We start from the raw sequence: 25171 nt of genomic DNA on the forward strand, positions 1-25171 counted from the left end.
ACATGAACCCCTCCCCCCTACGGCATCCGTGGCCTCTGACTGCATAAAGCACTACGTATATTCAGGTGAGACATATAAGGTTACTCAGGCGCCCAGATGCACAGTCGCAACAACTCTGACCTGGGTCCCGTTCCTCAGCTACCTAGCGCGCAGGCGCGGGTGTTGAGGTAGTCAGGCACGCAGACTCGAATGTTGGCACAGGCACGTTGGTCCTTGGAGACTGAGGTTGTTCCGTGGCTCCCGCTCCCTAAGCCTAAGGGGAGATCAGGTTGAGACAAGTTTTAGTAAGTCCTGTGCTCATCGCGCTCTACCATGACGGACCAGAATAAACCGGAAGGCAAGTTTAAAGCCAAGTCCGAACACAAGTCTTACGGTGAGCACGCTGGTTCGAGTGGCGGTACGGACAGTAGCGGCGGCGGCCCACTAGGTGGAGGCGGCGGCAGTGGCGAGAGCAGCGGAGGGCCTCTTCGCCAACGGGGGCGAGGTGCCTTCCGCTGGAAGCAGTACCCAGAAGGGAAGTGCGGCCTTGTGAGCCAAGGCTTCAGCCGGGCTGCGTCCTTGGACCTTCAGGGCACCGAAGAGACCAGTGAAGGCCAAGAGGTTTCCAGAAGCAGGTACTCCCCAAATACCTCCCGACTCAGCAGAGACAGATGGTGGGAGCGGGGCGGAGACCGCATCCGTGTCACCGTGAGGCGGCGAGATCGAGATAGACCTGTCCTAGATCGAGGGGTGATTATGGCCAGCCTGAACCCGCCTTCAAAACAATGGTTCAAGGTCACAATTCCCAATGGCAAAAAGTATGACAAAACATGGTTGTTAAATACGATTCAGAGCAAATGTAGCGTTCCTTTCGATGCGATTGAATTTCACTATGAAAATAACAGGGCCAATTTTTTTGTGGAGGATGCCAAAACTGCTGCTGCACTGAAAGCTGCTAATCATATCACAGATGATACTAACCGCAGAATCTCGATAATAATTAGTTCATCGAGCCCACCTTATTCAGTACAAAATGAATTGAAGCCCGAGCAGGTGGAACAGTTGAAGATTATAATGAGCAAGAAATATGATAGTTTCCAGAAGTCTCTTGACCTAAAGGGCCTTCGCTCAGATCCAGACCTCATGGCTCAGAATATAGATATCGTTTTGAATCGCAAAAATTACATGTCTGCATCAATTCGAATCATTGGGGAAAACATTCCAGATCTCTTATCGTTGAATCTGAGTAAGAATAGACTTTACAAACTAGATGACTTGTCCGAGATAGTGCCAAAGGCACCTAATCTCAAAATTCTCAACCTCTCAGACAATGAATTAAAGTCAGAACGGGAGCTCGATAAAGTGAAGGGATTAAAGTTAGATGAACTTTGGCTCCAGGGAAATCCCCTGTGTGAAGTCTTCCAAGATCGGTCCTCTTACCTCAGTGCCATCAGGGAACGTTTCCCAAAGTTGTTACGTCTGGATGGCCACGATCTGCCTCCTCCCATCTCCTTTGACGTGGAACCGCCCCTTACACTACCTATCTGCAAGGGTAGCTACTTTGGATCAGAAACCATGAAAAACATGGTCATGTATTTCCTACAAGAATATTATAATGTCTATGACACCGGCAACAGGCAGGGACTGCTTGATGCCTACCATGAGGGAGCCTGCTGTTCGTTAAGCCTTCCGGTGAGCCTTCAAAATCTATCTCGTTATAACTTGAGTGAATATGTGAATGATAACAGAAATATGAAAAAGGTCAAAGATTCCAGCCTGCGATACCGCCTTCTAAAACACTCCCGCCTCACCGTTGTGGCTTTTCTCAATGGATTGCCAAAGACCCAGCATGATGTAAATTCCTTTGTGGTAGACGTTAGTGCCCAGACAGAGACTTTGCTGTGTTTTTCCGTAAACGGGGTCTTTAAGGAACTAGATGACAAAGCCCACGACACCATTAGAGCATTCACCAGGGTATTCATTGCTGTCCCTTCAAATAATGCTACCAGGATGTGTATGGTGAATGACGAGCTGTTTGTAAGAAATGCCAACTCAGAAGAAATCCGTCATGCTTTTGCCCAACCAGCTCCACTTACATTTTCCCCAAGCTGGATGACTACCGTTAACCAACAACAACGAGACATGTTACAATCTTTTTCTACTCAATCTGGTATGAATCTGGAATGGTCACAGAAATGCCTGCAAGACAATAACTGGGACTTTATTCAAGCAGCACAGATCTTTACACAGCTCAAGGAACAAGGCAAGATTCCTGCAATAGCATTTCAAAAGTGATCCAACACAACTCCTTTGAAGATTACTACCTCTTCTGCCCCGGGGCTATCATTATGACTGACTGTGGAAAAAGAAGCCCCAAGATTCACCTTTATCCATGTTAAGACAATGTTAAATGAAGTTTCAGCTACTGAGGGACTTTCAGCTAACCATTACTGCTTGTGTCGCCTGGAAGTTAAAGATTCATCTGTAGAATTGACACAAAACCACCAGACAATACAGGTTCTCCCTGTGTTTTAAGTTCCAGTAAGGTCTTATTCAGTCTCTCAGCATAAAAAGTAAAGTTCCATTTTTCTGTTGTCTCCTTGCCTCCATGTCAGTGTTTTTTATTCTCACTATCTCTCTACCTTTTTTCATTCCCCCTCCAGTTCATGATATTTGTAATGGTGCTTTTGCAGATTTAAATTGATAATTTATCAAGTTATGAAATGGGGCAGACATACCTGATTCTTTGGGTACTTGCTGGGAAAAACCATGATATATAGGAATGAGACTTCAATCACACTTAATAAGGGGGGGTGCAGAGAGGAGGGAAAGGCACAAGAAGCACAGAGAGAAGCTTTAAAGGCAGTTCAGAGACAGAGGGTATGGAGTTAGAGGATAAAGTGGTGAAGAAAAGCAGGCAGCTGTGAAGAAAAGGATGAGCGGTAGAGGAAGAAGGTAATAACCATGGATTGGGAATGGGAGCACTTAGCAGCATGGACCCAGATGGTAATGGAACAGGGATGGGGAGAGGGGAGGGAAATTAAGGTTTCATTTTTATAGTGTTATCATGTTCACAACACCTCAAACTTATCAGAACCACTTGGTGTTCTGCTGGTCTTATTCTGGATTTCTAGAACTTTTCTGAGATTTACATTTCTTAGGACCAAAAGGACTAGGTGGAAAACCCAAATGGCTTCCCCTGATTCAGTACATATCATTAAAATGTGATTTTTTTTTATTACTACATACTAAAGTTTGCCAATTATGCTCCTCTGATTTTTGAGGTTGTTCATTATTTCTAGGCTCCTCTTTGCAATCTTATTTCCTAAACTGGGTAGAGGAGGGAAGTGGGGTATGGATACAAGAATCTAAATGGCTGGTCTGACTCAGTGCTAGTATTCTGTCATCTCAGTTAACCATAAGATTTTTCTGCTGTGTATACACCTTTTTCAGTTACTCCATTCAATCTTCCCTTTTACCGATGGCTTTGGCTCCTTGATCCTCCTCTTCCAATTCAAAATTAATTTATGGAATAGTGATTGCTAAGAGCTAGAAAAAAAAAGACATTACCAAGAACCCAGTGCAAAAACTTCCAGTTTAATGGCTGTATATTGTTCATGAGAAAATATAACACAAAAAATTTCTAAAAAAAAAAAACCCTAATGGAATAAATTTGGGGGGAAAGAGCCAAGAGACATTTTAATAAAAGAGATCACCATTAAAGATCACTATAAAGTCTCAGCACAACTTTCTTCCAGAGGCAGCCTCCATTTAATTCCATTCACAAGTGTTTATTATATGTCAGATGCTGGAGGATACTGAAGTCAGAACACAGAATATTTTCAACAGTGGGGATAGTTTCATGTTTTTTGTTGTTGTTTTTGTTTTGGTTTTGGTTTTTTTGCATTCCCAGCCTATTAGCACAGAGGAGGCATTTAATAAATGCTTATTCAGGTGAATCAAATTCAGATGTGGGAGTGGGTAAGGAATAATCTTTAAACAAAAATGAGGGGAAAACAGGGCAAGTAGGTAAAGATTTCTTAAGGGAAGTATCACTTGCATTATTAACCTTTTGACTTTTTTTTAAGTCCTAGGACTGACCCAAAAATGTTCGCAGGAACAGCTCTGATTCTATGACTCTTGTACCCATAGTTAGAATTCACAGAATGCTAAATTGGAAGGACCTTCAGAAGTCATTATTTTAACTCCCTCATTTGCCAAATAAAGAAATTAAGGCCCACCCTCCTACCAACCTCTGAGGGTTATTAAATGTTGCTGGATGATATTTTAAACAACCAGGGTTCCTTACCAATTTATTTTACCTAGGTTCAACTGGGTGTCACAGTGGTAAGATAAACAAACATAAAGTGTTGGACTTACAATCTGGAAAACCCGAGTACAAATTCAGACCCAAGGTAAAAAGATTAGTCTCTTTGAACCATTTTATCATCTGTAAAGTGGGGGCTAAGTAGGCCTATTTATAGAGTTGCTGTGAGGAGCAAATGAGATAAATAAATCAATCTTAAATGTTAAAGCACCATATCAATTCAAGCTATTTTTGAATCTCGAGCCTCCTCTTGATAGCAACCGTCCCAAACTTCTTCTATCTGATGGCCTCAGTTGAAGATCCTTCCTGCACATTTTTTAAACAATAGCAGCTTTTTATTTTTCAAAATACAAGCAAAATAGTTTTCAACATCCACCCTTTCAAAACCTTGGGTCCCAATTTTTTCTCCTTTCCTCCCTCCCTAACCCCTCCCCCCCCAGACAGCAAGTGATTCAATATAGGTTAAATGTGCACATTCCACATTTATCATGCACAAGAAAAATCTGACAAAAAAGTGACAGAAAAAAAAAAAAACGAGAACAACAAAAAGGTGAAAATTATTATGTTCTAGTCCACACTCAGTCCCCACAGTCCTTTCTCTCTCTGGATGCAGATGGCTCTCTCCATCCCAAGTCTTTTGGAATTGGCCTGAATTCACATCATTGTTGAAAAGAGCCCTGTCCATCAAGTTGATCATCACATAATCTTGTTGTTTCTCCACATTTTATTTAGAAAGTAGAAGTCATTCATGGTGAGCTCTCATCTCAAAATCCCTTCAGAGTATTCCCATTTCTCTCCTCCTCTCACCTCATTCCCAAGGCCAATGTCCACACTTTATCCCACGCCCTCAGTCTTTTCTGGAAGATACCCCTCTGCATCCCTTTCACCAATAAACATCCTCTCTCTAGAACACTCTAGAGCTAGAATAAGCTCTAGCACTAAACACAGTGCCTGACTTACTAGGTGCTTAATGATGATTAAGGGCCTACTTTACAGCACATAAAGCACTGTCTGCTCATCAATACTGGAGAAGATTCAAAGATCAATATGATAGGGACATTGCCCTCACTAATATGCATAAATAATTATAATACAAATTAGAATGTAATAGCACCACAACAGAGAGGAAAGCTGATGTGAGTTTTCAGAGAAACCAACAATTTACTTAGAAATCTCTAATGTTCCACTAGGGTTGACTGTGTAGGAAAATGACAGTGCTGCTTAAGGAAAATTATTTTCATAACAGTGTGGAACCTACACTTGATCAAGGAGAGACCTAAGGCGAGGTGATCATTGAAGGGGATGTTGTGATAAACTAGGGGAGAGAGGATAAAAGTCTGAACTGAGGTACTATGGGAGCTGCACAAGTAAAAAGAGGGGTTTAGATGCTAGAGAAGCCATGGCAGGGAAGGATGGCAAGATTTAGCAACGATTGATGACATGAGATGATGTAGAATAAGGAGCTACAAATCATGAGCCTGGGAGAGTGGAAAAATGATAGCATCTTTGACAAAAATAGGGGCATTTGGAAGACAGGAGGATTTGGGAGGAAAAAATATCGAGTTCTGTTCTAGACATATGGAATTTTACATTTTTCTGGGCCATCCCTTTTGAAATGTCTAATAGACAATAGTGATACCAGACAAATACTGGGGGAGGTTGGAAAATGATCACCCAGTGTGATCATTTTCCCAGTGGGAAGTGAAAGTAAGTATAGAGATATAAATCTAAATATAACATAAATCTAAATAAAAATAAAGTATTAAAAATATAGAGAGGATAGAGAGAAAGTAAATATAGAGAAGGCCCAGAGCAGAGCCCCATGGAAACACCCAGAGTTAGGGGGCTTGAAATGGAACAGCTAGACAAGTAGGAAGAAAACCAGAAGATTGCATTGGCACAAAAACCCAACCAGATTCTCTAGGACAAGAGGAAGGACAACTGCAATGTAGAAGTCAAATAGAATTAATTTGTTTGGGATTCAGCACCAAATGATGACATTAATATAGGCACCAAAAGGTGGGGTATGGTCATGTGAAGAATTCACAGTGGCTGTTCCCTTCAGCAAAAGGTATGTTTATTTAGGAGAAGAAGTTACAGATAAAATGAAGGGATACAATAGACACCTGGAGTGGTAAATATGAAATAAATCTGAGAGAACACACCTAGCAAGGACAGGGATTTGAGCAATTAACAATGGAAAAGACAAGTTTCCCAATGAAACACAGTTAGCCAAGAGCAAGGAAGTATTCCATGAGGTGTGAGTATACCACTATCTAGCAGCCTAAATCCATAGAGGAGTTTAGCACCCCAAAACAGGAGAAAGATATCTTAAAGCATGGTTGGGGAGAGGAGTGAGAGGGAAGACATGAGAGACATGGGGAGAGTCTCTAAGGAGAAAGACACCATGAGGCAGAATGCTGTGGCAAGCTAACCCAAAAGGGGTTCAGCAAAGATGGCTTGGGGAGCGATGGACAGATTTACAAGGAAAATTTAATTTCAGGGCGTTAACATAACTTGAATTTCTAACAGGACACAGCAAGGTGGGGCTACCCTATGAAGTTGAATTGATCCCCAGCTGTGCCCTTTCCCTGCTTGCCTCAGGGAGTAATTTTATCAGTACTTCAGGCTCTCTTTGCCATTTCCACCTAGTGACTCAGGGCAACAGAATAAGGACTAAAAAAGAAAAGATCACGAGATTTGGCAGGTGAAATGTCTGCTCCATGCAGTGGTAAGTGACAAAGGTGCCACAGAGGTTAGAAAGTATTCCCCATCTTTGGCCACTCCTGTAAAATGAGTACTTTCTTTTGCAATTAGTGACCAGGGTGCTTGATCCAGCCTTCTGCTCTATCACTATACCCCTAATTCTGAGATACCTGCTGTTTTACACCAACTCATAAGTTAGTAACCTGTAAAGAGTTCCAACTCACATGGTTCATCTATCTCTAGTATTTAGGGGCACAAGAGTTATTAATAATTATTAAAAGGCTTAAATCATAAGATCTTCTCTTAATTACCATAATAACCTTTCTGTTCAGCATTTGAGAAACCCAATGCAGACCAATAGATATTTTGCCTTAGACCAGAAATGCTAAAGCTGACACTTTATTCTTCTCTGGCACTCATTTTTTGTTTTGTTTGTTTTTTAATTTAATACAAAGCATATGCATGGGTAATTTTTCAACATTGACCCTTGCAAAACTTTCTGTTCCAAATTTTTCCCTCTTTCTCCCCACTTCCTCCCCTAGATGGCAGGTAGTCCAATATTACTTAAATATTTTAAATTATTCATTAAATCCAATATATGTACACATAGTTATATAATTATTTTGTGGCACAAGAAAATCAGATCAAAAGGGGAAAAATGAGAGAGAAAACAAAATGCAAGCAAACAACAACAGAAAGAATAGAAATGCTATGCTGTGGTCCACACTCAATTCCCACAGTCTTCTCTCTGGGTGCAGATGACTCTCTTCATCACAAGATCATTGGAGCTGGCCTCAATCATCTCATTGTTGAAGAGGGCCCCGTCCATCAGGATTGATCATCATACAGTATCATTGTTAAAGTATAATGACCTCCTGGTCCTGCTCATTTCACTCAGCATCAGTTCATGTAAGTCTCTGCAGGCCTTTCTGAAACCATCCTACTGGTCGTTTTTTATAGAACAATAATAACCCATCACATTCATATACCCTAACTTATTCAGCCATTCTCCAACTGATGGGCATCCATTCATTTTCCAGCTTCTAGCCACTACAAACAGGGCCGCCACAAACATTTTGGTACATACAGATCCCTTTCCCTTCTCTTTGGGGTATAAGCCCAGTAGAAACACTGCTGGATCAAAGGGTATGCACAGTTTGATAACTTTTTGGGCATAATTCCAAATCGCTCTCCAGAATGGCTGGATCCGTGCACAGGTTATGGCACTCATTTTTCAAGGCTTGTTTAAAAACTAGTAGTAATATGTGTGAAGGTGAGGTTTCAGTATGAAAATGTGCATTAATAGAAAAAAATCAGTGCTATATATATTTTTCCCTACACCACTAACCTTTATTATTTAGACTGTGAATTTAAAACTCTATACCTGTTAATTTATGAAAGTTAAATATTTATACTGTGGCTTTCTCTAATTTTAACAACTCTAAAACTATATCACAATTTCTTCTATATTTCATAAACCTACCAAGTAAAATATGCAACAATGTTCATAATTCAAAAAGGGCATGCAAAATATTTCTACCTGATGCACAATGAAGGGATTTCATGTATTCTCTGTGAGGCCCATCTCTGCTTGGGTGAGCTGTGAGGAAATTGAAATGTCACCACAATCTTATTGTGCTTTGAGAACCGGGTATTAGATGGGACCAAGTAAAAACCAGTGGAGAAGAAGGGTCAGCCCCCTTCTGTCATGCCACCATTCTGCTTGGGTCAAATAGCCAGTCCTAGACTCATTTTGTGTTTGTATGTTTAGCTTTTGAGACCAATTACTTTCTCCCTGAAATAATGTGGAAAGACTGCTGACCTTGAAACTGGGAAGGCCTGAGTTCAAGTTCAAGCCTCTGGCAGGAGCAGGCTGTGTGACAGTACAAGGGGAGTTACACCCAAGTTCCTCACATATACGACCTCATATGTCCACTATCTATGCCTATGCTCGAGAGTCAAGTTCTTGCTCTGTTCTAATACTGATGAAAGCATCACTGTTTCAATGGGGCCTTTCTCAAAATGATCCTTGACACTCCATCTAAATTTCCAATCTCAGATTCTGTTCCTGCCACAAATTTTCCTCTTACTTAATCCAGCAAATGTTTTTGACTTTAAATACAATGATCCAGATTCAGGTTTGGAGATTTTGCAAGTATGATACATATAATTGATCAGTCTGTAAAATTGGGCCAACCTGATATCACCAGCCCTGAATATTTTTGGAGGTCAGAATTTCACTGCATTATAGAAAGCTTTCATATACTAACCTTTTTTTAAATTGTACTTAATATGTAATAAATGCATAGTAAGACTTACAAATAAAACATACAAACTATATCTATTTTAGAAATTAATGTTCAAAAAACAAACGAACCTTTGGTTCTCAACTTAGTTCTGGGTATTTGGCACTGTTATTTGTAAGGACATAAAGAAATTATATATACATACACACACATACTTAATGAAGTCTGCTGCTCCCTAGTGGAATGAAATGTAATTTCATAGGACAGGAAAAAAATTACCCCCAAGAATGCTTGTATATATAATCTGATCCACCTGTGTCACCCCTACCCAGGCTTAATTCAGAAGGACCAGGAAACTGATATGACTGAACAAACAGAATTCTGTGATAATCATAAGTGTTCCCTAGGACAGGTCTACTGAATGATTAATACAATGACCATGTTTACCTGCCACTAAAACATCTAAAAATAAAGTCTTCAGATAACTAGATTTTTTGGTCCAGATTTTTGACTAGATGCTGAAAGATTCTTCATTTTTCATTCAAATGTCTTTTCATTGTCGGTTTCCTGGAATCACAGAATCCTAAAGGTAGAGGGAGCTTTAGAAGTCATCTAATCTGAACTATTCATGAATCCAAATGCCTTCTCTGACACACCTGATAAGCCCTTATTCAGCCTTTTCTTTTTTATACATTTTTAATGTTCTATAGAAGACTGCATAAATGGATAAAACTACTCATTTCTATGAACAGATTACTGGGAGGTAAGGTCATCTTATTCGGGTTCTCTGAAAAAATCTTCAAGACAACCCCAATAACAGGCGAGATTACAGGAATGTCTATGTATCCTGTTCCCAATTCATTTTAATTTCTCACACAGGTCTCTATATTTTGAAAGTTTTATTGCATATGGTTTAGAGATAAAGAATCAATGAATCTATCAAAATTCAGGTAAAACGTTGTTCTTAAGCGTCAGCAATGACCAGGGGAAACTCTCTGAGGAGTTAGGGGGATCTGGCCAACGGCTTTGGTTATAGTGATGCTCCAGGTCCAGTTTAATTGACATGTAAAATTCTTGAGGATGAGGGGAGTGTTCTTAACATGGGGATTTGTTTTCCCTGAGTTTATGCAAATGATGGTGAGTTCTGGGACACCTGAGATGATGTCTTACCTTGACATCCGGTAAGTGCAAAATCTGACACCCCCTACTGATATGTTACAGTTTTCTGTCATTGCCTTATATAAACAGCATGAGTTTATTGGTCTGGCCCCTTAAAATAACCTGTCTCTTTAGGCGGCACACTGCTTTGGACAGTGGGCCTTCTCTTTTGCCAATGTGACCAAGGTTTAAGTTTGGATGCTTCCAGATACAATTGCCTTTCCATTTTAAAGTTCTGACCATGTAAATTAAGACAGGTATTTTGTGGGTGTACATTAATTGAAATGTGTTTTTCAACTTGATATTGGCTTTTAGATATCAGTGACCCTCAGAGCATACTCATAGCTTTCCCCTCAATAACTTTATGCTTGATGTACCTTGCCTAGAAAGGGGAAGATTATAAAAGTATGACCATCATTTGGTTCAAGTTGACCTTGGAATTCATGTTCAAAACCATTAGTCAATATTTTTCTTGGTGTACTTTGCTAATTTTATATTTATCAAGATAGCATCTAGATATCATGGAATACAAACAGATCTTAAAGGAGGGAATGGGAACCGTATATGCAAGAATGTTGGTGGCAGCCCTCTTGGTAGTGGCCAGAAACTGGAAACTGAGTGGCTGCCCATCAACTAGAGAATGGCTGAATAAATTGTGATATATGAATAATATGGAATATTATTGTTCTGTAAGAAATGAGCAGCAGGATGATTTCAGAAAGGCCCAGAGAGACTTACACGAACTGATGCTGAGTAAAATGAGCAGGACCAGAAGATCACTATGTACTTCAACAACAAGACTATATGATGATCAATTCTGAGGGACGTGGCCCTCTTCAACAATGAGATGAACCAAATCAGTTCCAATAGAGCAGTAATGAACTGAACCAGCTACACCCAGCAAAAGAACTCTGGGAAATGAGTGTGAACCACTATGTAGAATTCCCAAACCCTCTATTTTTGTCCACCTGCATTTTTGATTTCCTTCACGGGCTAATTGTACACTATTTCAAAGTCCGACTCTTTTTCTACAGCAAAATAACTGTTTGGACAGGTATACGTATATTGTATTTTGTTAGAATCCTTACAAAGTATTAACTCAATGGAATTGATAGAAACAATGCTTGTTTACACCTTTAAGAGAGTTTACACATTAGAACTCACACATTGGAGTTCACAAGTATGGGAGATTCACAAAGTTAACTTTGTAACTTAATGAATTCACACCTCCCATAATCCCACTCTCGAAGGAGGAGTCAACCTTTGAGTTTACACCTCTAAAAGAGTATAAAAAGATCTGAGCTCAGTCAGGCGAGGTCAGTTGAAAAAGATTGAAAGCCAGAAGTCAGTCCGTTCAGAAGATTGCCAGGAGTCAGAGTTGAGCTAGAGGCAGAAGCTGGCAGAGACAAAAGACTAGCAACGAGAGCTCTTGGAATCAAACAAAGCTAACCGGGCTATTTTGGAAGAGACAATAAAAGACTGTACTTTAACCCCTGTCTGCATTTGAGGTGATTATTGATCTGAACTGAAACTAAGGCTGCCTCCAGAAGACCTCCGCAAGAAACCTGCTCCCAGAGAACCATCATATATTATAGAAAAAGAAGAACACCACAGTATTTAACTTCTACTTTAACATATTTAACATGTATTGGTCAACCTGCCATGTGGGGGAAGGGGTGGGGGGAAGGAGGGAAAAAGTTGGAACAAAAGAATTTGCAACTGTCAATGCTGAAAAATTACCTATGCATGTATCTTGTAAATAAAAAACTATCAAAAACCAAATGACTGGCACATCCTTTGTTTGGGAGTGCAATCAGCGGTTTTTACCTATGTGTATATCTTGTAAATAAAAAAAACTATTAAAAAACTATAAAAACAAAAGAAAAAAACAAAATGACTGGCACATACTAGCTGTGATCATTGCAAACTGTTACTGTGAATGAATGTCCATAGAGTAGGACAATTACTGGCACATAGTAGGTGCCATAAATCCCAGTTATGATCCATCAATGTAAAGAGCTTTGTGAAGTGAATGGCTCACAGCAGGGGGTATAAAAGCTAACCTTTTTGATGAATTTCTGTGAATTCCCTTCTACAAGGACTACAAGGTCCCTAGTAGGGACCATAAATGCTAGTTATTATTATTAATCAATAGAAAGCCGTTAGCCCCATGACTGGCGCACAGTAGGCATTATTTCTCTATGGAAATTGCTTGGAACAGGGAAAGGCATCTCTTTGGCAGTATATAAAGACTAGGTATCACAAATAGAGAGTGTTTCACGTGGTGCCTTTCCTATAGTAGGTGGTATCAAATTCTAGTTATGATTTTTCTTTTCTGTATAATGCTTGGCACAATCCCTGGAAATAATGGCTACAGATGCTAGCTATTTTTATTAATATCTGGAATGTTCTTTGCAAAATGGTTGGGACTTAGTAGATGCTATAAATGTAAACCATCTGTATGAATAAATGTCCATTTCCAAGGACATTCCCTGGCACACAGTTGGTGCCATCAATCCCAGTCATAATCAACACATTGAAAATGTCTGAAAGAGGGAATGGCTCACAGCAGGTGGTATAAAGGCCAACTCTCTATGACTTTCTCTGAATTCCCTTCTAGAAGGACCACACATAGTAGGTACCCAAAACGGTAGTGATTATCATTCCTAAATAGCGAGCCCGTGGCACAAGGACTGCCACACGGGAGGCAGGATGTCCATGTGAGCTATTATTTCTCTAAGGAACGTCTTGAGAAGAGTGACAGGCACAAATGGGGCAGGAGGGAAAGACTAGATCTGGGAATCTAGGCATAGGGTTTCACGGGGTTACTGGCACATAGTAGGGAGGAGAGAGTGCTAGGTGTGAGGAGTCAGTTGTGTACAATGACTGGAAGAGTGCCCAGAAAATCAAAAAGGCTATGAATGTCCTGGGCCCTAGCTGGGGGAAAGGGCAGGTCAATTCCCCGAGAGCCTCAGCAGCTGTGGGGTGTGAGCCTTGAGGGAGCTGTGGGGCAGCCTTTCCTGAGGCAGTGGGGCTTGTGGCCTGGGAAGGGAATCCCGTGGAGGCAGAGAGAAGAGGAGAGAGGCGAGAGAATGCAAAGGCCTCTCGGTGGGGAGCTAAGGGAACACAAGGGACTCTCTGGGAAGAGGTCAGAGAAGCGGAGCTGCTTCCCCTTGGGGAGGTGATTGAACACAGCTGCGGCTCTGTGGGGAGGGGAGAGAAGGGCAACTGCCCCCGGGGGTGGGGGGGAGGTGGGAGAGACCGCAACTGCCGCCTTGTGGAGAGGTTAGAGATGGGCAACTGCCCCCGGGGTGGGGAGGTCGGAGAGGGCGTAGAGGGCAGAGAGACCACACCTGCCGCCTCGTGGAGAGGGGAGAGAAGGGCAACTGCCCCCGGGTCGGGAGGTCAGAGAGTCCACAACCGCTGCTCTGTGGAGACATCAGAGAACAGCCACTGCCTCTCAGGTTCTTTGCATCATCATCATCATCCCCTCAAAGCAAGAGGTTCATTCTACGGCCCGAGTTCCACCTCCAGCAGCCACTGGCAGGAGGCTCCCGGACCACAACAGCAGGATGTCAAGGTTAGCTCTTCTTTTTCTAGGGAAATGCTTCCAAGAGGGACAAGCACCTACTTGGCAGGATGGAACTACTAGCTCTTGGACCAGAGAGAGAGCGTTTCCCATGCTTCCTGGCACACAGCAGGGGGTATCCAATGCTACCTCCCAGTAGTCCTTTCTGCAGATTACTTGCAAGAGTAATTGGAACGTAGTAGGGGCTGTGCGCTAGCTATTATTATTCATATCTGGAAAGATTTTGTAAAAGGAATGGCCCAGAGTATGGAGTAGAACAGGAATCTGTTCCTATTAATAAAAGTACACTGAGTAGGACAATGACTGGCACACAGCAGGGGCCATAAATCCCAGTGATGACCAATCAATGGAAAGTGCTTTACACAGTGACTGGCCTACAGCAGGTGTAGAAATGCTCACATGTTTTAGGACTTTCTGTGAATTCCGTTCTACACGGACTGGTCCATAAGAGGGACCATCAATGCTGCTTACTCATATTACTCAATAGACAGCCCATAGTACTGCGTTCTTCCCACAGTAGGCAGCATATACATGTCAGCTCTTATTTACCTAGGGAAATTGCTTAGAATTAGCACAGGCACATACTTGGCAGGATGTAAATACTAGTCATTACTAATTAGAGAGTGTTTCACATAGTAGGTGGTATAAAGTGGTAGTTATGAATTTTAAATTGTGTATATTGCTTGCATCAGTGACTGGAACATAATAGGGGCTATAAAGGCCAACTCTAATTATTCAAATCTGGAAAATTTTTTGCAAAATGGCTGGCACATAGTAGGTGTTAGAAATGCAAAGTGTTACTGTTGATATATGGACATTGCCTAGAAAAATGGTTGGCACATAGTAGGTGCCATAAGTCCCAGCCATGATCAGTAAAAGTATAGTGTCTTGTACAATGACCTTCACACACGCACGTGGTATAAATGCAGACCCTTTTTAGGAATTTTGGTGAGTTCCTTTCTCCAATGACTAGCACGTAGTAGGTACAATAAATGCTACTCATTATTATTATTAATAAATATGCAGCCCTTAGGACAGCGACTTTCACAAAGTAGGCAGTTTACAAATGTCAGCCCTTATTCACCTATGGAAAGAGCTTAGAACTGTGACAGGCACGTATTTGGCAACATGTAAATACTAGCTATTTACTAGGACAGTGTTTTTCACATGGCGAGTGGCACATAGTAGGTGCTATAAAAGGGTAGCTATGATTACAAAATTGTGTATAATGCTTGGATCAATGACCGGAACGTAATAGAGATTATAATAGCTAGCCCTTACTATTAAGATCTGGAAAGTTTTTTTCAAAATGACTGGCACAAAGAATGTTTGTGGCAGCCCTCTTGGTAGTGGCCAGAAACTGGAAACTGAGTGGATGCCCATCCATTGGAGAATGGCTGAATAAATTGTGGTATATGAATGTTATGGAATATTATTGTTCTGTAAGAAATGACCAGCAGGATGATTTCAGAAAGGCTTGGAGAGACTTACAGGAACTGATGCTGAGTGAAATGAGCAAGAGCAGAAGATCATTATATACTTCAACAGCAAGACTATATGATGATCAATTCTGATGGACATGGCCCTCTTCAACAGTGAGATGCTTCAAACCAGGTCCACTTGTGCAGTGATGAAGAGATCCATCCACACCCAGAAAGAGAACTATGGGAACTGAGTGTAGACCACAGCATAGCATACACACTCTTTCTATTGTTCTATGCTTGCATTTTGTTTTTCTTCTCAGATTTTGGTTCTTTTTAGATCCGGTTTTTCTTGGGCAGCAAGATAACTATGTAAATATGTATGTGTATATGTGTGTGTGTATGTGTATGTGTGTATGTGTGTGTGTGTGTATATATATATAGGGGAAGGAGGAGGAGATACCATGGGATATCCCTAACACATTGGTAAAGCCCAATCCTATTTTATCCTATCTCCACTTTTATTGGCAGAATGCTGAATGGACCAAGAGGAAGTCACGTGACTCTGGTGATTCAGACTGTCATACATTCATGCTATCCAATTTAAACTGGGACCTCACTACAGCCAAATGAGTCCTTATCTCATTTATTCATTGCCTAAGTTATTTCAAACCTCCTCTTGCCTCACTGTCTCCCTCAACTCTCAGCCACGTACCTTACCTCTTACTTTACTAAAAGAAGCCATTCTATACGAATCCCTCTTCACCCATTCTCTTCATCTTAAAATAATTTCTCTTTCTCAACTCTTTTGCCCAAGTCTCTGAAAAAGGACTGGCCCTCCTCCTTGCCAATGCCAAATGCTCTCCATATATACTTGATTCTATCTCCTCCTGTCTTATCCTAAAGGCTGTGCCCTCTTTTCTCTCTCCCTAGAGTCAAATTATCATCCCTCCTCTTCTCTCTCCTTGTCTCCAAGTTTGTTCCCTAAAAATATGTTCAACATGCCTTATATTTAAAAAAAATAGTTTTAGGCCCTCCTGTGCCCTCAATTTGAATCTCTCCTCCCTTTCTCATCCAAATTTCTTGCAAAGTAAGTCACCATTTTCTGTTTACTACTTCTCTCACCCTTCTTTAACCCTTTGCAGTCTGACTCAGACTTCAGTATTCAACTTAAGCTGCTGTCCTCCAAGCTACTAATGAATAATCAAACAGGTTTCCTTGTAGGCAGGTTGATGTGGGGCCCAGCCACATGGATTTCCGGGTGTTTCCTCTAATCATACCTGGAAGGGAAAAGGTCTCATGTGTGGCAGGAAGGCTGAAGCCAAAGTTCAGGTCAGATTTTGAGAGAAGCAAGTGCACCAGGGCTGGAGCAGGCTTCATTCTGAAAGGAGACACAGCTTCTCCAAGGGGCACTTTGTTAACAAAAGTTAACATCGCTGATGTGGTTGGAGCCCTCTTCTGCTTGTTAATTTAGATTCAAATTACTGAGAAGATATAGGTCTGGCAGTGAGACTAAAGCTGCTGGCTCTCACAATTCCTTGAAATCAGCAAAAGAATCTTGAGGATTCAACCCTCCTTTCCTTTCCCCCTGTGTCTTTTAATTTGTATTCCCAATATCCAGCACAGTGTCTGGCACATATAAACGGGTGCTTAACATCAGCTAGCTGATTTTGTTGGCGACTGATTTCCCACAATGAAGGAGCTATTCAATGCCATTTCTGTTCATGCCCATATATGGATGCCTTCTCTCTACATCAAGTGATTGATCAGATGTTTTTGTTCATTCTGTTACTTTTTGAGAGTCATACTTTATCATCACCATTGTTATTACAGAAAAAATCCTTTTTCTCATCATATGTGATAAAATTCAGGTAGCAACAGGATGTTTTGAGATTTGCATTTTTGTTATTCTTATTTTTGGGGCCAAACATCCCCCAAACCCTTCCGGGTTCATATAGCTTGAGGTAAAAGTCCTCCCCCCATCAGGGCCACCCGCCTCTAGAACTTCTCCATTTCTTTTCTAAAATATGACATCCACTTCTGGATTTCAAACTACATTCTAAAGCAGTCATCTTTAAAATTATGTGTCACTGGTTAAAAATACTGAACCACATCAGTAAAACAGACTGTATTAGGAAGACTCGGAACAGAAAGAATTCAATATCCCAGTGTTTGATAAACCCAAGAATGTGAATTGCTTGTGGGAGGTCTCCTTACTCAATAAAAACTAGTGGGAAAACTGGAAACAGACTTGGGAAAACAGATTTAAACTAAAATCACAATAAATTCTAAATAGAAATTCAATAGAAATAGATTGAATATCTTTCACAAATATGGTAATAGAGCAAATTCTTAATCAAAAAGAGATGAAGGAAGGGTCACAAAAAACCAGATCAGATAACCGATTATGGCAAAAAGAAAAGTTTCTACATTCAATGCAGCTCAAATAAGAAGAGAAGTTACTTATTGGGGGAAATTATTTGCATCAAATCCTCTTTTAAAAAGGTATTAAAAAAACTTGCTGTCCAAGGTAAGTCAGAAATTAACACAAATATTTAAGGCCCAGAACATTCCACATTATAGATGGTCAACAGATAAGAATCATCCTCAAATTAAGAATTACACTATTAGTGGTATTTTAAAAGATTGCTGAAAATCATTACGGTAAGACACATGAAAATTTCAGTGACTGAGGTTTTTCCTCATATCCACCAAATTGGCAAATTTGCCAATTTATTTTAAAGATATAGTCAATGTTGGAGGAGTTGTGGGAAGACAAGCATGTTAATACACTATTGGTGGAGCTGTGAAATGTTCCAACCATTTTGGTAAGCAGTTTCTAAACATGCTAAGAAAGTGACTCAAATATCTATGCTTTTTTGAGCTAAAGATCCCTCCTCCCGGAAGGTAGCTGAGGAGTTCAAAGCAGAAAGAAAGGCCCCATATATCTCAAAATAGGCATAACAGAACTTTTCATAGTAGCAAAGACACAGAAGGGAACCATCAGCTAGGGAGTAGCTAAACATATTGTGTGAGGTATATGAAATAATGGTTTTTATTACCCTGTAAGAAATAATAACTCATGAATTCAAGGAAACATGGAAAGATTTATACACAGTGATACATAGTGCAAAATATGCAGAACAAAGAAAATGTCTGATTATAACAATATCACTGGAAAGCAAAAGAAAACTATAAGCTATGTAATTGTAATGATCAAGTTTGGCCTTGGAGAGAACTGTCAGCTGAAATTAAAGAATTAGTTGCTTTTGCTGAATTTTTAAAAATTCTTTGTTACAAGGAAAATATTGCCAAGTAGGAGAGATGACTTAAAAATGAATGGGAAGGAAAAATAAAAAGCATCAAGAAATCTAAAAATTAAAAATGAAATGTGCCATACAGAACTGAATACAATTCTTCTGATGGCTACTAAGCTATCTTCTATTTTTAAATTTATGATTTAGGGAGATGTAGCTCGGGTAGAACAGACCACTACTATCCTTTCACTCATTTAAGATAATTTGCTTCTCATCAAACAGTCTAAGATTATAAAGTGAATTCCTCCCACAAGGTGCTGTTAATAATAACAATAATAATAATAGCTAACATTTATCTAGCACTTACTATGTGCCAAGATACCATGTCAAGCACTTTCCAATTAGGATCTCATTTGATCTTTACAACCATCTAGAAATGAAAGTGCTAATGTCACCCCCATTTTATAGATAAGGTAACGGAGACAAAAACATTAGTTAAATGACTTGTTCAAGGTCATAGAGCTGACACGATTTGCATTCAGGTCTTCTTGACTCCAGGTCCACCATGCTCTCAACTTTGCCACTCAGTGCATATGGTTGTTCCACAGTCTAAATTAAAACACATGGTCATCATCAAGCATTTATTTATTTATTTATTTTTACCAAAGTTATCCCTTCAGCACCATGGGGGTTAAAGTCACAGCATTCCCAGGATCTGGAAAAGACCAGTAAAAATTTTTGATCCTCCCTTTGCACCAGAGAAGTCTGAATTATGAGGGTATTAAAAGATAAAATATGTTCATACTATTTAATACTCTGTGTGTATGTGAGTGTATTTACATGTACATACACATATATATACAAATATATTTACATATATATAATTCATTTCTGAGTTTCTAACCTTTTTCTGTATCACATGCTAGAATTTGTTGCATATTGTCTGCAGCTTCTGCAAAACTCCACAAAGATTTCAATTTAATTTCTTATGCCAGTCCTCACCCCATGATATACTGAAACTGAGATGGAGAAAATCATGATGTGGAAGGGATAACTACTTTAAAAAAAAAAACTCTTCTGGATGTTCAACAAAAAGAAAGAATTACTACTTTCTCTCAAAACTACCATCAGAGAGACATCTTTAACTCAACTTCCTGGATATTTCTGGCTAAAGTAGTATGAATAACTGAATTTCTTCAATGATTGCTTTAATTCTCTACTTTACTTCACCAAGGCTGCAAATAGCCATTCTCCACAGTGCCACGGCTACAATTCCTCACAATCAAGACAAGAACCTCCAAGTACACATGGGAAAGGGGGGTAGCTTAGCCTAGCCCATTTCCATCAGTTTTCCTCATTAACTGTTCTTGCTAATTATCAAGCTCTGTTGTTCTACACTGCAGAAGGATATCAAATACAAGCAGAGCCTTTGAAATTGGTAACCTTAGGGGGCAAAAGTCTGGCCTTCTGTTCCTGATTCCAACTTCTGCTTCTGACAAGTAAGGTCTGTTTTCAGATACTATGTAATCCAAGGCTCTTCTGGGTTGAAAAGCCTGAGTTAGGATATCTTTTTGCCACCAAATTAACAGATATTTTAGCATGTTTATTCTATTTATAAGTTTATCAACATGAATAATTTTCCACAGGCATTACAGAATTTGGCGTTTCTTTGATATTTTCTTCCCCATGCAACTAATTTCCTTAAATACAAAAAATGGATCTTAGTTTCCAAAGCCACAGAGGGTAATGAGGTATAATGATATTTGATGTGAAAAGTTCACATCACTAGTATAAGAACTGCATCTTCAATGATCTCTCTCCCTCTCAAAGCCCAGACTGGGATCCTCAAATCAGCCTGTGGCAAAAACTGGGAAGTGTGTCTTGGGGGGCTCCCTCCTCCTCTTCCTTTGTCATTTTAGTTTTCCAATACCTCTTCAGGTACACGTGATGACAGGTCCCTTTCATAGTACAGAGAAAAACAACCACAAAGTAACTGACTACAAGGGGACCTGAGGCAATTATGTCTTAGTTCTTACAGAAGATGCTGAGAACATGATGATGGTACTTCCTACCTGTATAATCGTGGTCAACATGCTTCACCTCTCTGGGCCTGTTTCCTCAACTGTCAAATGGAATAGATGATCACTAAGTTTCCTTCCATCTCTAAATAACTTATATAACAATCTCCAAAGGGGAGATTTCTAGGCATTCTGACATTAAGGGGATGGGATTTTGTGTGTGGAGAGTATGGATACAGTCCCTAACAATTTTAAGTCGTTCCATAGCTACAACAACCTATCTACACAAAGGTAAAGGCAGTTGTTCCAGCCCTAATGAACCGATAAGAAAATATGATTATTCAGCTGTACATTGTTAAGTTCGTTCTAATTTATTCAAGCTTAGCCAACCAGTCCATCCTCCGATTCTTTGGGGCTTTCTTAGTTTGAAGACTACAAAATAAAATACCAAGGGCTAAAGTGAAAGAAACATTAACTTTCACAATATATTGGACAACTCCAAAAGTTATGCTTGGGCTAGATTCATTTATATTAACTCTGCCCACGTCAATAAAGTTTTGTTCGAGGTTATGAAAAGTCCCAGTAATTTAGAATCAGAAACTTTCATTAGTATGAACAAATAAGGCACTTCAGAACTATAAGCCTGCACTGACCAATGGTTGGTTAGTCTCAAATCAAACATCACCTTTGGTATTTCAAGAAGAATAGGAACTGGGGGAAAATGGAGGTTACAAAGAATGATGGACAGGGAATCAGTTACAGATAACAAAACACTGAAAACAGGAGCTCAATTCGAGGAGACTTTTAGAACCTCAAAGAGAACAATGAAATGGAAGAGATCCCAGGATGATGTACAATAGGAATCCTGGTCACATGTACATAAGGTGAAGTTCCATTTAGTCTTGTGATATCATTTTTCTCTTGATTTTATTAACAGAGAACAAGCTGAATATAAAGGTAGGAACCAAAGCCAATGTAGTCTAAGAACAAGCAGTCATAAAGTGTGTGTTTCATAGGGACAGATTTATGAGAGAAAGAAGCTTAGAAATCAGCTATTCTGTTCCTCTTACTTCCTAGATGAGGAAACTGAATCCCCAGAGAGATTAAGCTACTTGCACAAAGAGGACTGGAGGAATGGGCTTGGAGCCAAAAAGAGTTCCAATCTGGCCTCTGACAATTATTAGCTGTGTGACCTTGGGCAAGTCACTTCATCCTGCTTGTCTAGTTGTAAAATGAGCTGGAGAAGGAAATGACAAACCACTCCAGTATCTCTGCCAAGAAAACCCCAAATGGAGTACCAAAGAGTCAGACGGAACTAAAAAGCACTGAGCGACGACGACGACAACAACAACAAAGAGCCCAGATGGCAAGCATCAGAGCTCAGATTCAAAGTGAGCTCCTGTAGCTTTAAGTCCAATCCTGCTGCTGCAGCACCCCACAGTGTCCTCTCTTTGTATATGTGTACACACATTAAAACAAACTATACATAACAGAAGTACAGAGTTTCTTATGTAAACTTCTTTCTTGTTCTTTAGATATTAAAATGTTTGTGTCTGCTGATAATTCAGTTCACAGTAAAAGGGAAAAATTCTAAAAGAAAGAAAAATATTTAAAAACTGCAGTAACTCCCACTTTGCATCCCCCTCCCCCTCCCAGAAGAGAGAATGAACTACTCACCAGGGTGGTGGAAATGCTTAGTAAAAGACAGGAAAGTAAGGAAGGACACCATGTATTTATTAAGCATTTAATATGTTTCAGGCACTATTCTAACTGTTTTACAAATATCTCACTTGAACTGAATGAATCAATATTTAGAGAAAATTAAACTTTAAAGGAAAATTCAAAAGAAAGAAATTCTTGCTTAAAAGGAGGAAATTTTGAACAAAATTTAAAAAATGGTTCCAAAAGAAGAATCCAAGGTTAAGACTTAAAAGTAGATAAGCAATAATATTGGGGCAAAGGCAGAAAATAGAAAACTTTGAAGGACGTGTAAAATCTCTGTAAATCAAAGCAAAAGACTTTGAAGACAGATTTCTAGGAGAGCATCTCACAATCAATATCCACTCATAAAAACACACATTAAAAAATCTAAATATCATATTTTGGGAAGCAAGAAGTAGAACTAGAAAGCAAAATGTAGTTTCATCAAATCCAGAAGATGCCAAAAGAGATAAATCACAGGTAACTTTTATTCACTGACCCTGATAAATAAAAAGCCAGAATAAGATGGACCACAAAGCAGTTTGCACCCCAAAATAACTTATTTGCAAAATTGAATATACTACTGCCCCCCAAAAAAAAGTCTTCAGCAGATTTCATGCATTTTAAACATTCCTTTTAAGAGGAAGGCAAACTGAATTTTTAATAGGCAAATGCAGTAAACAAAAGAAATTTAAGGAAACTAAGGAAACACAGTAGGGTGCTGAGCCTGGAGAGAGGAAGGTCTGAATTCAAATCTCATTTCAGATAGCTTTGTGACCCTGGGTAAGTCACTTAATCCTATTTGACTCAGTTTCCTCATATGTAAAAATGAGGTAGAAAAGGAGACAGCAAACCACTTCAGTATCTTTGCCAAGAAAATCCCAAATGGGGTTACCAGGAGTCAGATATGACTGAACTATATGTGCACCTGGTCTCTCCTCTCTTGTGTGTGTGTGTCTCTCTCTTTCTCCTCTCTCCCTTTCTTCTCTCTCTGTTTGTGTCTCCCTGGGTATCTTTGTGTCTGTCTGTGCGTATGTCTCTCCCCGCATTTCGCTCTGTGTGTCTGTCTGTTTGTCTCTCTCTGTCTCCCCCTCTGTCTCTCAGTTTGTCTCTCTCTGTCTCTGTGCTTGTGTCTATCTCCCTCTCTACCTCTCCTCCCTCACCCCGTATGTGTGTCTTTCTCTCCTTCTCTCTGTGACTCACTGTCTCTGTGTCTCTCTGTGACTGTCTGTCTGTCTCTTTCCCCCTTTGTCTGTCTTTCTGTCTCTGTGCATGTGTCTGTGTCTCCCTCTCTTGCTCTCCCTGCCCTTGATCTGTGTCTCTGTGTTTCTCTATGTCTCTCTTTTTTGCTAGCTGTCTCTTTCTCTCCTCTCTCCTGTCTCTCTCTCACTCTCAGTTTCTTTCTGTCTTTGCCCCTCTCTCACCCATTTCTCTCTGTCTCTTTGTTTCTGTGTCTCTCTCTGTATGTCCGTCTGTCTCTCATGCTTCCCCCGTTTCTGTTTCTCTCTGACTTTGTCTCTGTCTCTCTGTTGCTCTCTGTCCTGTCTTTGTCTTTCTGTCTATTTTCCTCTCTGTCTTTCTATGGTTCTTTGTCTCTGTCCTCCCCTCTCTCTCTGTGCCTCTGTCTCTGTGCATGTGTCTATTTCCCTCCCTCAGTCACATACATACCCTCTCATCTGTCTGTCTCTCCTTCTCTCTCTGACTCCCTCCCCCCTCTCTCTGTGTCTCTGTCTCTCTCCTCCTTCTCTCCGTCTCTGTCTCTCCCCCTTCTGTCTGTATCTTTCTTTGTGTGTATTTGTGTCTGTGAAATGGCTGAACAACAAGGTCTCAATATTATTTCAGTGTCCACAGGCTGCCAGGGAGAAGCTAACCACCCTGTTGCCATCTGGAAATTCAACCTTGTCTCTAGATACAGGAAGGAACAAAACCCAGAACAACTCTAGATTCAGAGAAACAGAAAGAAGTATCTGAAACAAGAAAAAGGCAGGAAAAGGATATGTGGGATTTCTTCCAGTATGGCAAGAGGGACAACTCCCTCCATTATTCCAAATCATCTTCCACATTTCCCATGTTGCTTGGATCTCCTGAGGCTCATACATGCAGGATGAGGTGCCCAGAGTTTCTGGGATTCTGCCCATCCTTCCCTCAGAATCAACCATGGCCAGAGCAGGGATGTGACCAATAGTCCGCTCTCTGTCATAAGCCCTCAGAGGGAGTGCTCATTTTCCCCCATGTCTCTACCTCCTTCTCACTAGTAAGAATCAGATTATGGGTAGAATTCTGCCTTCACTGCTCCTCCTCCTTTCAAAAAAGTCAATTCTCATCAAAGACAGGGGATAGCCGCTCTGGTTTGGCAGAGACAAAGTTTAGTGCATGTCTGGGAAACTTTGCATGCTTCTGTGTGAGGGGTTAACATAATACAAATGAAGAAACAGCTCAGAAAGGAAGGATTTGGCCAAACTCACACTGCCTGCTGCAGCGCTGAGGCCCAACCTCAGCCATTCATCCCGGCTGACTGCCCACTGTGTTTTGGGCCATCTTTATCCAACGTTCTTCAAAGTGATTGGGATTGATTTAAGGAAGTATCAGCTAAGTTTGGATGATCTAACTGCTTCAGCACAGAATTTCTCTAGCTCCTCATCATGTGCCACAGATGTTTGCACATAAATTGCAATTATTTGCAAGGTAGAAATTTACCACAAGTGCTGCCATTCAAAATGTCAGCTAACTTGTAAGGAGATTCTCCATTACAGGGTAGACTGCCATTTT

The 25171-nt window shown here is 40.3% G+C and overlaps 1 protein-coding gene across 1 annotated transcript; it reads left to right on the plus strand.

Moving 5' to 3' along the window:
• Positions 1–312: 312 nt before the first annotated feature.
• On the plus strand, positions 313–2579 carry LOC127543153 (nuclear RNA export factor 1-like). Its single transcript, XM_051969170.1, has one exon. The coding sequence runs from the start codon at positions 313–315 to the stop codon at positions 2272–2274; it is 1962 nt and encodes a 653-aa protein (XP_051825130.1). The 3' UTR covers positions 2275–2579.
• Positions 2580–25171: the final 22592 nt, after the last annotated feature.

This window comes from Antechinus flavipes, chromosome X, assembly GCF_016432865.1.
Source record: "Antechinus flavipes isolate AdamAnt ecotype Samford, QLD, Australia chromosome X, AdamAnt_v2, whole genome shotgun sequence".
Taxonomy (NCBI): Eukaryota; Metazoa; Chordata; class Mammalia; order Dasyuromorphia; family Dasyuridae; genus Antechinus; species Antechinus flavipes.